This window comes from Lynx rufus, unplaced genomic scaffold (genome assembly GCF_022079265.1).
Source record: "Lynx rufus isolate CCGP_SWC_20201006 ecotype Redwood Valley unplaced genomic scaffold, mLynRuf1.p SCAF_2, whole genome shotgun sequence".
NCBI classification, from domain to species: domain Eukaryota; kingdom Metazoa; phylum Chordata; class Mammalia; order Carnivora; family Felidae; genus Lynx; species Lynx rufus.
Genome location: NW_025814834.1, coordinates 119,372,817 through 119,385,572, shown reverse-complemented (window position 1 = coordinate 119,385,572; position 12,756 = coordinate 119,372,817). Strand labels below are relative to the sequence as shown.

The window sequence follows — 12,756 nt, the reverse complement described above, 5'->3', positions numbered from 1 at the left end:
TGTGTATTTGAGACTTTTCTTCCTCTTTTACGAAGGCCTGGATTGCTATATGCTTCCCTCTTATGATCGCCTTTGCTGCATCCCAGAGGTTTTGGACTGTCGTGTTTCATTTTCATTGGCTTCCATGTATCATTCGCTCTGTGGCAAATAAATATCATTTATTGAGCTGAAAGTCACCAAATTCAAGTGAACAATTTGTGGCATTGGCCACATTCACAATGTTGTGAGATCACCGCCTCATTTGCCTGTAACACAGTCACCTCCTGAGGGATGACAGCTTGTCGGTCGTGTTTTCCTTCAGACAATGCTGTCCTCTTGACCCTGCCGTTCTCCTGACCTGTGTAGTCCACACCAGCTGTCCTGTCCACATTTCTGTGGCTGGCGCTGGGTCCATGCACAGCATGATGCACACCGTGTAGGTTCTCAGGAAATGGCCGTGCCGCAGCGAGGGGCTGAAGGGACATCTCTCTGACGGGTGTTGAGGAAGACACCTGGCTTTGTTTACAGAAGAAGGAGCTGCAAAGGAGGTCAAGGAGCCTCCCCGACACAGAGGAGCCTTGTTTTACCTTCTTCTTTCTGTGTCACAGGCAGGGCCCCACACACGTGCCAGAACGTGGCCTTGAGGGCTCCTTGCGGAAATTCTCACAGAAACGTCCGTGAAAGCTCTTAGAGAATCTATTCAACTCTGTGTTTTAAAATTTTCTCTATGTCCCACCTTAGGCAATATCATATCCTGATTAAAGCTCAGGCTGCAGAGCTGACCCAGTTGTGGCAGAAGTTACGGGAAGGGAGAGAAGTTTCTGAGCCAGTCGATCAGCACCTCAAGGACCTCCTCACCCACCATGACCCCGAGCGTTCCCAAGGCCAGGGCTTCCAGGAGCAAGTGGCCGAGAGACACAGGCTGGCAGAGTGCCTTGCCCGCCAGCTCAGCCCCGGTAAGGCGGCCACAGGCCCTGAGTGCACTGAGCTGCTCCGAGGTCCTGGGCTCCCCAGACATCTCCCGCCTCCCCTCACATTGTTGGCAGCCGCTGTCTTGGTTTCCATGTGACACATGGGGCCACCAGAGGACCCGGACTAGCAGGTGGGAAAGGAGAGGAGAAGTGCACAGGGTGGAGGTCACGGTGCTCCACCCATCTGTGTCCTCCCCGAGGGAACTGCCTTTAGGGCAGGAGGCAGCCTCCACCAGTGTCAGAGCCCAGAAGGGAGGACGAGGAAGGAGGCAGCTTGTTCGAGTGTAGGGAGCCCTGAGCTAAGCGGGAAGTTCCAGGCTCCCGCCCAGGAGCTGTCTTTATGAACTGTGGGTGAGAGAGTGATCTTCGCTTTCTCCATAACTGTCTCCTCATCTGTCTATCAAGTAACCTATCATAGCTGTGGTGATCACATGCAGAAAATTCACGAATGCACTTCAGGAAAAATAAAGCCCCTGACTGTGTGGAGTTGAATGAGGTATTGGATGTAGTAGGCCTTGGAGGTGGAACGTCGTTTAGACTGAAACACTTTTCATACAGACGGCCCGTCCGTAACACTGACGTCCACTTGGGAACCCATGAGTCCACACGTGGAGGGACTTGGGACCGGGTGATTGTGCTGTCCTCGGGGCAAGGAGGAGACTCTACGTGAGCACTGGGAGCACACAGGGCCTGCGCCGGTGGCATGACTGTGGCACCTGCAAGACACTGTTCGCAGAAGTCGGATCGAAACTGGACAGGCATCCACGGATCTGGCCAAGAGACAGTTTAAACTTTTGCCCAGTCTCAGTCATGGTGAGCCTCCGAATCAGAGACACTCCCTGCTGGATCTGAAATCCATACCGCAACAGTTCTCAAGGGCAGTGCCCTGGAGCTTCAGAACAAGAGTTAGTCATGCATAGATAATTATGTCGCTAGTGGTGATGTGGGAGCTCGCTCACGGGAGATTTCTGAATTTCTTTGCAGAAGATGAGGAGGAGGAGGAGGAGGAGGAGCATGAACAAGCAGAAGAATCCCTCACCGCCAGGTAACAATGAATACTGGGGACCCGGTAATGTGTGGGTGAAAAAGGATAGGGACTCAGAAAGAACAGTAGGTGAGGTCACAGAGTCCAGGTGGCAGATGCAGGGATCAGCAGAGCTGCGGATGGTAGTGATTGAATTCCCTCAGCGGCAAATGGCCCTGTTCCCTCGGTTGTCTGCTGTCGCGGGGCTGCTTGTCTGGGGGAGCCCCAGATGAACTCAGCCGCCTTAGGATTCCCCGTACGCACAAAGTACCCGTTCTCTCCTGTAAATGAACACCAGGAGGAGACGCATCTCTACACAGTTCTCAAAGGTCCCTGGTAGGAAGGTAACCAGCAAAGGAACTGATAGACAGAGAGCTGGCAAAATTAACACGGAATTACCTAACCAAAACCAAAAAGTTGGGGTGTCATGTGACACTATGAATAGAAAAGTGCCTGGAGGGCACAAGTTTCTGCAGTGCACAGTGACTCAAGAGCTGTAACCGCTTGTTCAGTCTATGTTAAATTCAACATGACTCAGGCACGTGGCGGTTGCCCCTGGCATGGACTCCCATTTGTCCTTCGTCTCGTGACTGTACCATACTGGGATGGTCGAGTCTCATTCCTCATTGCTCGTTATGTGGCCAGGGGACTGAGTATCTATCTGTTGTTGCTTCTCTCCCAGCCCTTCCTGGCCACACTCTGCCTCTTGTAGGATAACCTTTTCTCTCTCAAGGCTATGGTCCCTTTCCTTTCTGCAACCACTCCCTTGCCTCCCATCAACACCAGCTAGGTAGCAAGCCATGGTGTCTGATCCTCCTGGTTTCCTCTTCTGTCGTTCTTGCCCCACCTGGCACAGCATGGAGCTTCCGGAAGCTGAAAAGAAGGAAGTCCTCCAGGACACGCTGAATGAATGTGTTTTGACTCCTTCCATTGGCCAAGAAGGGCGTGACTGCTACCAGCCTTACAGGGATGGCACGTTCCCATCGGATAAACAGGAATTCGGCTCTGCTCTGGATGTAGCCTGTGAATGCTCCCATTCCAAAGGGGATGAAACTCCACCCGGTTCCCCAGGTAGGGTCCATAATCTTTGTTGCACACACCCTGTGTAGACTAAGAGATTTAACCCGCAGAAGTGGACCACGTACTCACAGACAGTTTCTATCCAGGCTCTAGGATTGAGTTTGAAATAAGACATTCCATGAGTCAGTGAGCTTTCTTCGATTCATGTCTAAGCCATGGCACTTTTATGTCTGAGCCGCCGCCCATCGCTGCTCTGAAGGTGGTCCTGCCAGACTCCTATACCTCTCTACCCCAGGCACAGGAGGTCGCTATCCGACCTCCAAATTTTGGATTAATCTCTTATCTCTCTTGCCAGGCTCTGATTTCCATCCTTGAACCATGTTTCTGAATATCTATGGCCACCCAAGGCTGTTGGAAGCCTTTTCTGTATCATGGGAAATGTCACGATCCAGGTTCACTGTCTCTGCCTGTTCTGTCTCTTCCTTTTCTTCTTGTCTCAAGTCAGCTGAGAACCAGGACAGGACTACGTCTATCATACGTTGTATGTTTCTCTGCAGCAAGGCAGGGCCCTGGAACTTCCCGACCTCATGAACGGCCCCTGGTGCTTTGTAGCTTTGAAGATTATTCTGCTTTGATGGTGTGTAGATTCCAATCGTCAGTTTAATCTCAACAGCTGATTGCTCAAAACCATTGGCCTGCGGCGTTTCAAATGGAAAAAGCCTGAATATTGCAGCAATGCTCTAGGAAGCAGCCAGGTCCTTCCCCAAGATCTCTGGGAAAAAGGATAAATTTTCTGTGTGTGTCGACCCGTCTTAGGACACTGTGATCATGGCCTGTCATATCAGGGACATTTCTTTGCTCAAGAAGACAATCCCAGTGATTTTTTTCCAGGGCGCTACTGAATCCCTCCTGAATGATTTCTCTCACAATTGCCTGTTATGACTGTGCTTCTATTTCTGTTTTCTGCTACACGGCACATGGGAGTGAGCATTTGTGGAGGGGAATCTGCCTAATGGAACTTTCTCTTCATTTATTTGCAGACAACCAAATGGGTCACGAGGGGCTGAAAGGGCGAGAGTCAGATGCCCCCAGGTAATTCTGAATACTTGGGGGCTGGGAAATCAGTGGTGGCGTCTGCAGACCTCAGATCCAAGGAAAGGCAGAAAGTGCTGGATAGAACCATGTTATCCATTCGGTCAATGGCCAATTATCCGCTTTCACAATGGTTTCTGTTTTCATTGTGGTACTTGTATCGCTCCCATTTCTTAATTACGACTCAAGTTGAGTAACACACAGTCAGCTGGCCCAGGTGAGCTAAAGGCACAGGGATTCCTGCACTCACCATTCTCCCCAGCATTCGAGAGAAAGGCAATCTACTTTCTGCCCCGTTCGATTTAGCATGTGGGCATGTATTTCAGAGCAAGAATGTACGTAGACTAAAATGTGCCATCATGCCGTGATACTGAGAGAGACAGGCCTTCATGGCATGAGAATTCTGAGACAGTAGCCCGCCCCCGAAGCTGCACGCACTGGGCCACTCCATGCAGGACTCAAGGGCATTTGAACGGAAGGGAGGGAGCCACTGCTGTCCTGTGACTCTGTGTGTTTGAGTCAGGACTGGATGGCACGGTGCTCATTCAGGCTCTTTCCTCATCAGCTTGCTAGGTGGCCAGTGTACAGAGCACTTACTGTCCTTTCTGTCTGCCGCCCCTGTGACAGACACACCTCGTCCCACACAAAAAGAAGAGTTGTTTCTCTCATTAATGAGGCACTCTCTTTGCTTTTGTGAAAATGCCTTTTGCCTTCCATCAAAGCCAGACAGGACGTAGGATTTCAGATCCCTCTTTGGTTAATCTTCAGTTTTGCCCCTGCCTCAGGCTCAGTAGACAGCTGCTAGAGGTGGTGGAGGAGGAAATCACATGGGACTCTCTGGATGAACGCTACTGGACATATTCGGTTCTTCCTGACCTGTCTGACTCCTACTGGCCTTACAGGAGCACCGCCATCTTCTTCCCTGAGGAACTGGAAGTCTCTTACGCTCTGGAAATGGCCAGTGAGTACTCCGCTGTCAGGGTGATCAAGCTCCAGCTGGACTGCCCCGTACATCTCCTGGTCTTTGTGCCCCACACCTGTGCTGTGCTGAGAGAGCTCATCCCTGTGTGCAGGCCCTGTACACACATCTTGATCTGAGCCAGGCTCCAGGATGGATGGAGTTTCAAGCACAGACATCATGTGGGTCAGGGAACTCTTCTCCCTTCCTACTCCCAGGACATGCCCATGTCCCCTGGGCTTCACTGTCAGGTCATTGGACCCAAGGGCGGCATGACACATACAACTCGCCTCAGCAACACGACCATAGAAGGTGTCTGTCAGACCTTGGATGCAATGCCTCTTCTCACCTTTCATGCTCCACATTTCATCTCTGAGCCAGGTCCTTTAAGAACCCATGCCTGCCACAGTCAGTCGGAATCCTTGTCCAGGGTGAAAGATGTAACCTTGGCTTTCCTGTTCTTAGCCTCATTCTCTATCTCTTTGCTTTGGCTTGTCTTCCTAAGCCTCGTGTGAAAACCCACCCTACTAGGTGCCTCTACTGTTAGCTCGTTTGTGTGTTTCCAGGAGTAGAGCTGTGCGTTGGCATTCCCTCATCACAGGAATTGCGCCAAGGTTTCTGTGTAGCTCCAAAGACTCATTTTAATTTGAGGGTTTGTACTTGCATGCTCTCTGTTCCATCTCAGTGTATAAATTCCACTAAGCCGTCACCAACCAGGTATCTCACGAGAGAAGGATGAAAACTGTAGTAATCCTTTTAGAAGGTAGAGAGGCCAGGTCCCCAGAATCTGTGTGAAAAAGAGAACTGAAAGTGTTTGCACAGACTCAAAACAGAGGAAATTGTGATGATGATCTCTTGGAGAGAGCAAATTTCTCCCAATGGCTCAGGCCAGGAAATCAAGCCAGTTGTCACACTATCCGAGGCACCCTGAAATATCCTTCTCACTCAACCTGTGCTCTCATTGAGCATAGCTGAGTCCCCGGGTGGCACCGAATACTGGGTTACTAATGTGCAAGCAGGGATCTGTTTAATGTGACTGGCCCCGTCTGTATTTATTTGCAGAAAATCAGACCCATCAAGAGGAGGAACAAGACCAAGACCTGACATGCGCCAGGTAAGTCTGAAGAATCATGGGATTTTATTTCAGTGGTTCAACTCTACATTTCACAGGAAAAACAGAAACCGCCAAATTTACCTATCTCATCCATTCTCCAGTCTCAGAATATCTTTTTTGGCCATGACGTGTGTCTTCATGTATTATGTGGATAAGTTCCTTTAATGATCCCTCAATTTGGATAACCGGCAGTCAGTTGAAGTAGGTGAATTGTCACTCCCTGAGGTGCTCTGTATTGCCCTGATCTCTCCTTTGGGAAACACCAGAGTGACAGACGTGTCTACTTCTGTCTCTCTGGTGTTACCTCTTTGAGGATCTGCTGTAGCAAATGGAAAACTGCAAAACAATCAAAAAACCTCACATGATGTCACGATAGTAAGAGAAAGAGTCCTTGAGGACGCAAATCTCTCCATGTGGATGATGCCTTTTAACATGTGTTCACTTAGCCACTGAATGTATATCAACAAAATGTATGCAAAAGGGTTGAACTCATGTTTAGGATTCTCCATGTGTGCTGTGAGTCATGACATCCATTCCACAGTAGTTCAGTTTGGTGCACAGAAGTTGGTTCCGTGGCCAGTGCCCTGAACACCTCTGTTCTGTGTGTGTGTGTGTGTGTGTGTGTGTGTGTGTGTGTGTCTCCCTGTCTCTCCCTCTCTGCCTCGACTTCCCCCATAGCATCCCCACTGTGCCCCTGAAACAGGAGGATAGTTTTCCCTGTCAATAATAATGGGGTTGCCCCTACGTTATGACTACACTTCTCGGCTTCCCGTGAAAACCAGTAAGATGCTGTGGTGTCTGCTTTTCCTGTTGTAATCTTCAGACCTCCCCTCCCCACCAGGCTCGGCAGGGAGCTGCCGGAGAGTGCAGAGCAGGATGTCCAACAGGACTCACTGGATGAACGCTATTTGACTTACTCAGCTCTTCCTGACCCATCTGATTCCCCCTGGACACACAGGAGGGCCAACATCAACTCATATGAGGATCTGGATGTCTGTCCTGCTCTGGAAGTAGCTAGTGAGTCCTCCACTGCGAAGGTGATAAAGCTCCAACTGGACTCCCAAGTCGACCCCAGAGTTGGGTATCCCTACTCTGCTTATGTTGGAATTTGTTATCCAGGTGTTTCAGCCCCGTAGACATATGGATCTGAGTCAGGCTCTAGGATAGACTTCTAAGCACAGACATCAGATGCATCAGGGCCCTGCCCTCTGTTCCTCATCTCAAGCCATGCCTGTGGCTCCTGACACAAGTCAGGACATTGGGGTCAGGGCGGGTGTGACAAACTCACACTCATCTGTGAGGCACACGCAGAGGAGTCTGTCTTGTTCCTGATTTCCACACAATGTGTCTCCTCAACTGCCATCCTCTCACTTTCATCCCAAACAGTGTTCCTTGAAGTTTTGTGCCTGTCAAGGCGATGTCAGCCTTACCCATGTCTTTGGGTTTGTTGTTTCCCTGGTTTCACTGCTCTGGTCCCCAGTGTCCGTGTCCTCTGTGTTGGTTGTCTTCCCTAAGTCGTCGTCTGAGTGTCAGGACATAACCACCTCTACCATCAGCTTGCTTGTACGTTTCCCTGAAGCCTAGCTGAGCCCCGGCATGGCCCCACCCCGTGCATGGCCCATGTGCCTGTGTAGCAAAAGGGATCACGGACAAAAGATTTCCTTTGACTTGAGGGTCTGCAGACTCCGTGCATCCGTCTGGCCTCTGTAGAAATTCCCTAAAACCCTGCCACCTAGAGTATCTCATGAGGGAAGCTAGTGAGAGAAGGTTGCAGTAAGTTTTGAGAATGCAGGTAAGCCGTTCACCAGAATCTGCGGTAAAACAGAGGTTGACCTCTGCAGACGGACTGTTGAGATGGGGCTCTACCAGATCAGGGAAATCCTGCCCGATGCTTTAGGAAAGCTAGCCAAGGCACATTCCCAAGACATTGCTTGAGGCCTCTTGGATTATTTCTCTCAATGCCCTGCTGCCCAACTAAGGACATTAGTGCCCGTGTGCTAGTTGCGTGGGACACTTAATTTTCATGTCCAAGTGCTGCTCTGTTTATGTGACTGGCCGGTCTGTATTTACTTGTAGACAATCATAATGATCTTTGCGATGAAGAAGACCAGGACCCGATATGCCCCAGGTAACTCTGAAGAATTTAATTCAGTGGTGACATCTGGGGATCTCAGATCTAGGCCAATCTAGAAAGTGCTAAATGCACCTATTTCATCCCTTCCGACACCCACAAGGTGGTCCTTCAGCAAGGTCCTCTGTGTCATGTGGTACTCGCATAGGCCCCGTTATTAATCCCTCTCAAATGGAGTATCTGCCGTCCACTGACGCAGGTGGACTAAGCAGTCCCAGGATGCCTTGCACTCTCCCGGTCTCTCCTCATATTAGGTCCCGCGTAAGATGCACAGCTCTCTCTGCCGGTTGCCATTACCACATTGGCGGGCATTCACAGCAAGCATGGTTTGAGGAAAACAGTTTTCACGTCTCAGTATTTAGACACGTTGGCCTTGGGCCCACCAGATACCCAGGAGTCTACAATGCTGCCTTAGCCTGGGGTTCTCTTGGTGCTTTGTGTAAATCTCCACACAGTGTATGCCAAAGTGTTGATGCTGCTTTATCCTCCTCTGGTGTGCTGTGGGTCATGACTGTTGTGCCCTGGGGTGGTTCCGACTCCTGCCCCATAAGCTGGCACTCTGGCCATGCCCTGAGCACCTGCCTGTCCCCGCCCTCCCCCCCCCCCCGCACCTATCCCGGGTGCACCCACACTGTGGCCCCAGCTTCAGGCAGACTGCTTCATTTCCCTTTGTGGGGATCCCGCTTGTGTTCTGTGACCAGTCCCTCCGCCCTGCCCTCAAAACTAGCTGGCACTGCATGTTGACTAAACCTTCTTTCTGCATGTCTCGTCCTCCCAGCAACACCAGGCTCTGCAGGGAGCTGCCAGTGGCCCCAGAGGATGAAGTCCCACAGGACTCAGTGGGGGAATGTAATTTGACTCCTTCCGTTGGCCATGACCTGTCAGACACCTATAGGCCTTATAGGAGTGCCTCATTCACCTTTGATAAACAGGAAGTCTTCTTGGGCGTGGATGTAGATGGTGAGTCCTGTTCTTGTGAGGGGCACGAAGTTCCTGCTGGGGCCCCAGGAAGCCTGTCCTCTGGGTCTTCAACAACCTGAATCGGCTGAGAGTTGCATCCCTGCCAACAGGCCCTGTAGGCTCGTACCGGTTTGAACTCTGCTCTCGGATTCACTCTTTAAAAGGCATCCTGTGGCTCAGAGCCCTTTCCTTCCTTCTGTCCCAGGCTGCCCTCTGTCCCCCGGCCCCGTCCAACATGCAGGCTGTTGGTACCAAGTGAGGCTCGAGAGGAGAAATGGAGAAAATGGAAAAAAGGGTTCAGAATCTCAGCCACCGCTATCTTACCCGGAGACAGCTGGGTGACAGTCCTCCTTTGTTTTTTCCTGATTTTGTTTTGTTCCAAAAGGTGACCTCTGCTACTTGTGCAATTCTGCTGCCAATTGTATTTCTTGTGTGGCTTCCTACAAACTCCCTGGCTTTCCACACAGGTTTGTGGTCAGCTCCACATTGGCTGCATCTGTTAAATCGTTGCTGAGATGCTAGTTGTTTCTCCTGGGGCGCCCGCCTCCCTGTGTACCAGAGCACCCAGTTCTACCCAAATGATCTGAAACAGTCGTAAATGCAAAGAGAACAGTTGCTAGACGCCCCAACGACCCCTGTGACCCTGCAGGAGTGCCAGCTCCTACCCTGTCAGTGCACTTTGTGGTGTGAGCAGAGCCAGGGCTCATCCAGCCCCTCCAGGAGCTCAAGGTCTCCAGGAGACGCTCCATGAAAAGCAATCAGGGCTGAGAGGTCCCAGACAATTTCTGTTCTCACTAGGGTTCCCATGGCGGCTCTTCACTTGGCTGCCTGGCACCCTGGTAACCCTGCAGAGCTCTGCGTCAGAGACACTGACAGCCAGGTCTGGGTTTCCATGGGGGCAGGGATGGGACAGGTTAAGACGCGTCTCAGGAGGGTGATGTGTGTGACATGGCCTTGCATTAAGCCTGGGCCATGAGAGGCTATGAGGATGGGCGGAGATGAATGAAGGCAGCGTCTCCATTATGCACAGCCCGTCCCCAGTGCAGGTTCTGGTGGGAACGTGGGAACAGTGTGTGTGGGCTGTGATTGCCGCAGGGGGCGCCCCAGGAGGGCTGCCCTGCCCCAGCCTCCCTGCACTGGGACCAGCCAGGGAGAAACAGGCATCTGAAGCCTTGAGGCCAAATTCTCCCCCTCTTCTTTTTTCTTTTGGGGCACATAGCAGCAATTCTTTCTCGTTGTGCCCTGAGGCCTCTCTAGAACCTTCTCTCTAGGCTGTAGGACGAAGGGTACTACTACAGAATAATAGGCATGAGCCCGCCTCCCATGCAAAGCCGTCTGGACTCCAGGGGGTGACCTTCCCTTCAGGGACTTTGCGTCCTGGACACTTGCCATCTCAGCATGCCCAGGCATAGACACAACGGTGACATCGCCTTCGTATCCATGATGTCTGCCTTTGTACCTGCTCACTGGCTGGTCTCACAGACGGTGGGGGACGAGGCGGGAGGACATCACAAATGGAAGTTCTGGCAGTGCTGAGTTAAGAAAACTGGGGTTTGTCCATTGAAGTGTCTTCTTGCTTCAGCCCCGATGCAGGTGCCCGGTCCCCAAGGGCCATCGAGTGGAAACTTGACTTTCCCAAGGCCGGAGGTGCAAGCTTCACAAGCACCGCCACAGTCAAATACCCAGGTGGCCAATTCTGTGCCAGGGCAGCCGGACCAGCAGTTGGCTTGTGGTGACGGCAGAGCCAGGCTCCGCCCCTCCCCCGCCATCAGGAGACTGGCAGCCACGATGGTTTCTGGGAGCCAACGGCCGCTCTTCCAAGGTGAGAGGTGCGGGGGGAGTAGGAAGCTCCAGTCACAGGGTTGTGGGCGGGGGCAGCAATGGGGCCTCTTGCAGGCTTGCTTTGCCCAGCTCCAAACTCACAACGCTCCAGCTCCAAAGAGCTTGGGGCTGAGGGTCAGCTCTGTCTGCCCAGGTGCCATGGTTTCAGCCTCCTGGCTGTTTACTGGCCAAGTTATTCATCATCTCATGTATGTCCCCCTCGGTCCCTTCATCTGAAACCATTGAAAATGGGATCTCCATCTCGTCAATGCTGGGAGCATGAAGCTACATAATTTCCAGGGACCCGAGTGAGCAAAATGGCTTGAGAACATCGATGAATCTGTCATGCGTAATTCTTGTGTCTTTGTGGCGTCTGAACACTTGGAAAATGGTTCCGTGGCATTGTTTCACGTGTGCTAGAGCTGTTCTTACCTGGCTCCGCTTTCGCTGGACCCCATCTTCCCGGACTCTCTCAGCAAGGCTTGTGGGCCAGCGTTTGCTCTCCTTCAACATCCATCAGGCAGCCAATATTCCCTGTTAGGCGCTCACAGTAACAGTGGAAATAGTGGCTCCACGACAGTTTCCCATGCATTTGCCTGGTTTCCCTTCTCTGCAACTATAAGGGGCCAGTTTCCTAAAGTGCACACTCCGTTCTCCAATACTTCATCTAGTTCCTCTTGTCCCCCCTCATCTCCACGAGCACGTCCCCAGCTTCGTTGTCATCAGGATCCGCGTCAGCTCACATTTCATGAAGACCGAGCGTTTCAGCGTTCCCCTGGGTTGTGTTGTCTTTACCCCCCCCCCCCACCCTTGGTGTCCCCTCCTGGAGCCTGGGTCTCCTCCTACAGGCACCGACTTCATCTGTGAAAAGAGGAGACACAGTTCCCAAGTGAGGTGATGAGGGCGCAGCCCTGTCGCCCCGTCGAGATGCTCGAGAGGACGCCTCAGTGGGAGTTCAGGGAAGCACAGCCCTGACAGGTGGCTTAGGACGGGAGGTTCTTACTGTCTTCCCCTCTTGCCTCTCTGCCACTTCTCCCTGACTCCCGTGGTCCCGGCCCAGACTCTCCTGCTGGCTCAGTCCCTCTCTGTGGCTCACCTTCCCCCCAGGCCTCAGCAGGAAACGGGGCTCCATGCCAGACTTTTGTCCAAGGAGGGTTTCTTAGTCCATTCAGGCTTTGATAACAAAAATGCCATAGACCGGGTGACTTAGAGCAGAGATTTGTGTCTCCCGTTCCGGAGGCTGAGTAGAACCAAAATCGAACAGTGGCACATTGGGCGCCTGGTGGTACCTCCTTCCTGGTGATGTGTGGCCGCCTTCTTGCTCTGTCCTCACAGGGTGGAGGGGTGAGGGAGCTCTGTGGGGTCAATTTCATAGGGCACAGATCCCTTTCATGGGGGGATCTGCCTCCCATAGGCCCACCCCACCCACCATCACGTTGGGAATTGGGTTTCCACAGATGAATTTGGGGGAAGACAAACTATCGCTCTGGGACAGGTGGTTTTACTCTGTTTGATTCTCAGCCTGTAATTCTTCCCTGGTGCTTAAAAGGTCACCTGTTTCTTGCCACAACTCTTCTCATCCTTCTCAAATTTGTATATATTTTCCACTTGCAACTGACCAAAGAGTGTTTAGAACTTTATGCTCAATGTCCCCCAACCCTTAACTGCCCATTTACTCAATTAGAT

At 51.8% G+C, this 12,756-nt stretch overlaps 1 protein-coding gene across 1 annotated transcript in view; it reads left to right on the top strand.

Moving 5' to 3' along the window:
* Positions 1-12,756, top strand: part of LOC124516102 (neuroblastoma breakpoint family member 6-like) — a 29,419-nt gene that overhangs the window by 12,552 nt on the left and 4,111 nt on the right. The window contains 10 exon segments of the mRNA XM_047085258.1: positions 721-935; positions 1,935-1,995; positions 2,831-3,045; positions 4,035-4,086; positions 4,989-5,047; positions 6,107-6,158; positions 7,000-7,175; positions 8,235-8,286; positions 9,068-9,249; positions 10,832-11,071. Coding sequence (XP_046941214.1) covers positions 721-935; positions 1,935-1,995; positions 2,831-3,045; positions 4,035-4,086; positions 4,989-5,047; positions 6,107-6,158; positions 7,000-7,175; positions 8,235-8,286; positions 9,068-9,249; positions 10,832-11,071 — 1,304 coding nt within the window.